The sequence below is a fragment of the Dipodomys ordii genome, unplaced genomic scaffold (genome assembly GCF_000151885.1).
Source record: "Dipodomys ordii isolate 6190 unplaced genomic scaffold, Dord_2.0 Scaffold202, whole genome shotgun sequence".
Classification (NCBI taxonomy): Eukaryota; Metazoa; Chordata; class Mammalia; order Rodentia; family Heteromyidae; genus Dipodomys; species Dipodomys ordii.
This window is the reverse complement of record NW_012267418.1, coordinates 1,068,316-1,070,944: the sequence shown is the minus strand read 5'-3', so window position 1 is coordinate 1,070,944 and position 2,629 is coordinate 1,068,316. Positions and strand designations below refer to the sequence as shown.

The 2,629-nt window shown below is 52.5% G+C and overlaps 1 protein-coding gene across 1 annotated transcript in view; it reads right to left on the bottom strand.

Annotated features, from left to right (window-relative positions):
* Positions 1-2,629, bottom strand: part of Tnxb (tenascin XB) — a 69,101-nt gene that overhangs the window by 23,333 nt on the left and 43,139 nt on the right. Inside the window, exons 23-24 of the mRNA XM_013034944.1 lie at positions 568-885; positions 2-172 (exon numbers count right to left, since the gene is read on the bottom strand). Coding sequence (XP_012890398.1) covers positions 2-172; positions 568-885 — 489 coding nt within the window. The remainder of the gene's footprint in view (position 1; positions 173-567; positions 886-2,629) is intronic.

Below are 2,629 nucleotides of genomic sequence, written 5' to 3'. Positions count from 1 at the left end.
TCCTTGTACTGGACAGCGAAGGAGTCAAAGTGGCCCTGGGGGACGGTCCAGGAGAGGCTCAGGGAGTCTGGAGAGGATCCTGTCACGGTCAGCTCTCCCAGGCGCGGCTCCTCAGGGGGCTCTGGTGCCTCTGTGCTGGGCTCTGTGGGGCTGGGCGTCTCTTCCTCTGTAGCTGAGAGAGGGAGACGGAGAGGGTGAGGCAGGAGCCCCAGTGATGTTCTTGCTCTTGGGAGGACATAGATGCCATGACCACAGAGGTCCTACGGTCCACTCAGAGAAGGGGTGGTCCTTTTCCGTGGACATCTGACAGACACATGCAAGCTTCCAGGTCAGCTCTGAAGAACCCAGACAAGCACCAGCATATGGGCAAGTCCCCCATAGACCCTCCTTGTCCAGGAGGTCAAGCCTAAGAGAAGGCATAAGAAGGCATACAGAGGTCACAGCCCTACCAACAAGCAGGCTGTGGGGTGATCGGTTCCCAGTCACCATCGTCTGCTCAGCTTTTGTCATCAAGGAAGAAGGTTTCCCTTTTACTTGTCACATCCTGGCACTCACCCGTCCACTCACCCGTCACCCCAATGGCAGACACGGGGCCTGTGCGCTGGCCGCTGTGGAAGCCATACAGGTTCATCTTGTACTTGTGGTCTGGCTCCAGGCCTGAGATGGTGACCTGGTCCTCATGGCCTGGCACCCTCACCACCTTGGGCTGCCCGTCCCCGTTCCTGTACTGCAGCAGGAAGTGGTCAAACTGTCCCTCGGGGACCGTCCAGGAGAGGCTCAGGGAGTCGGGGGTAGCATCTGTCACGGTCAGCTCCCCCAGGCGAGGCTTGGGGGGAGACTCGGGCGTTGTGGTGGGCACTGCTTGGGTGCTCACAGCTTGTTCCTCTGGAGATGGACAAACAGACAGAGACACACACAGGGACAGGTGAGGTCTCCTCCATTCTCAGTGCAGCACATAAAGGAGCATTTGCAAAAACCAATCCCTGAAGAGCAGGACGAGGCTGGCCACTGGACTGTCACACTCCCCTTCAGCTCCTTCCTGTCACCTTCCTGACACTCTTCCCTGCCTATCTGCCCTCCATCTCCCAACCCCCAGGTCACTTCTCCCCCTCCTTCCATCACCCTGATTTTTGAGACGTCCTACCTTGCTCCTGCCTCTGCATGTACTTGCCCTGGGTCTCCTTGCCATCTCCTGTTCATCTGGCTCAATCCTCTGCTCCCAAGCAGGCTCAGAACACCGGTCACCATGCAAGAAGTTGAACCTTCCCCTTTCCCTGCTGATACCATATTCACCATATATCCTAGACTTTTGCTAATCTTCTACCACCTCCTCACATCCCATCTCCTCTGCCTTGAGGACCTGGTGTGGGCCACTATCTCTTCCTCAGGCTCATATCCCCTCCCTCCCACCCAGCCTAGGTTCCCATGGCAGCTGAGCTTTGCACATTCAAGCACTTCAGGCATTCATGCAAGCAATCACTGTGGACCAGACCTGGTTCTCAGGTGCACCCACTCTCTACCTACATTTCAAGAACTTTCTGTGGCTCAGAGGACATCACACTAACTTTTCTGTTCTTTTGTGTGTCGTGTCGTTGCTGTCCTCCTGTGCCTTGTACCAACTGAGATGCTGACCTGACACACGCTTTCTTTAGCTGTCACCAAGCTAATGCATGCCAGACCTGAGATTCAACTGTCCCCTGGGTTAGTGCGTACAGGATGACTTAGGCCTCCCTGTCCTCCTGTCTGTGCTATCATCAATTCATTCTGGGTGCTATGTTTGCTGGTCGATGGTCTGTTTTCCTGTGACTGTGGGCTCCATTGCTCAGTAATATGGCAGTCTGCCATAGTCAACTTCTCCTCATTAGACAGTGATGATATCCTGGCACCAATATCATTGTTCGTATGTTTTGATATAGTTGAGTCATAATTTTGAAAAGATCCTAACTATGAGGTTTCTGAGTATGCAGTCAATAGCTGAATGTCTTCCCTCTTCTCTCCTGGACTCTAGTTGACAACATGGAGTCAGATACTCTTGTGAGGGATCAGGGAGCAACATGTTGCCTCCAAGGTAGGATCCTATTCCTTTGTTATAAGGAGCTTTCTACCCAAAGGCTGACCCATACACCAGCATTGTCAGCATTACAATTGCTACTTTGGATCTTGAGTGTCCTCCAAAGATCCCTGGTAGCGATATTAGGAGGTGGGTGAATCTTTAAGAGGTGGAGCCTGGTGAGAGATCCTTAGGTCATTGGTGGGGGGTGTGCCCTTGAAGGGAACAGTGGGAGGGAACAGCTTCCTATTTCCTTATCTTTTTCCTTTTTTTGCTTCATGGCAATGAGGTGGGTGGTTTTGTTCCACTATGATTCCCTCTCATGATCTTCTGCCTCCCAACAGCAAGCCTAAGAGCAGTAGAGCCAACAAAGCATGGCTTGGAACCCCTAAGTTATCTCAAATGTTTCTTTTTGTAGGGGGGAGGGAAGTAAGCAAACATGAGTCTTGTTAGGAATACACAATATCAGACTTGGGCTGGGAAGGTGGCTCAGTGGTAGAGCGCATGCCTTGCACACATGAGGCCCTGGGTTTGATTCCTCAGCACCACATAAGCAAAAAGAAAAAAGCCGGAAGTGGT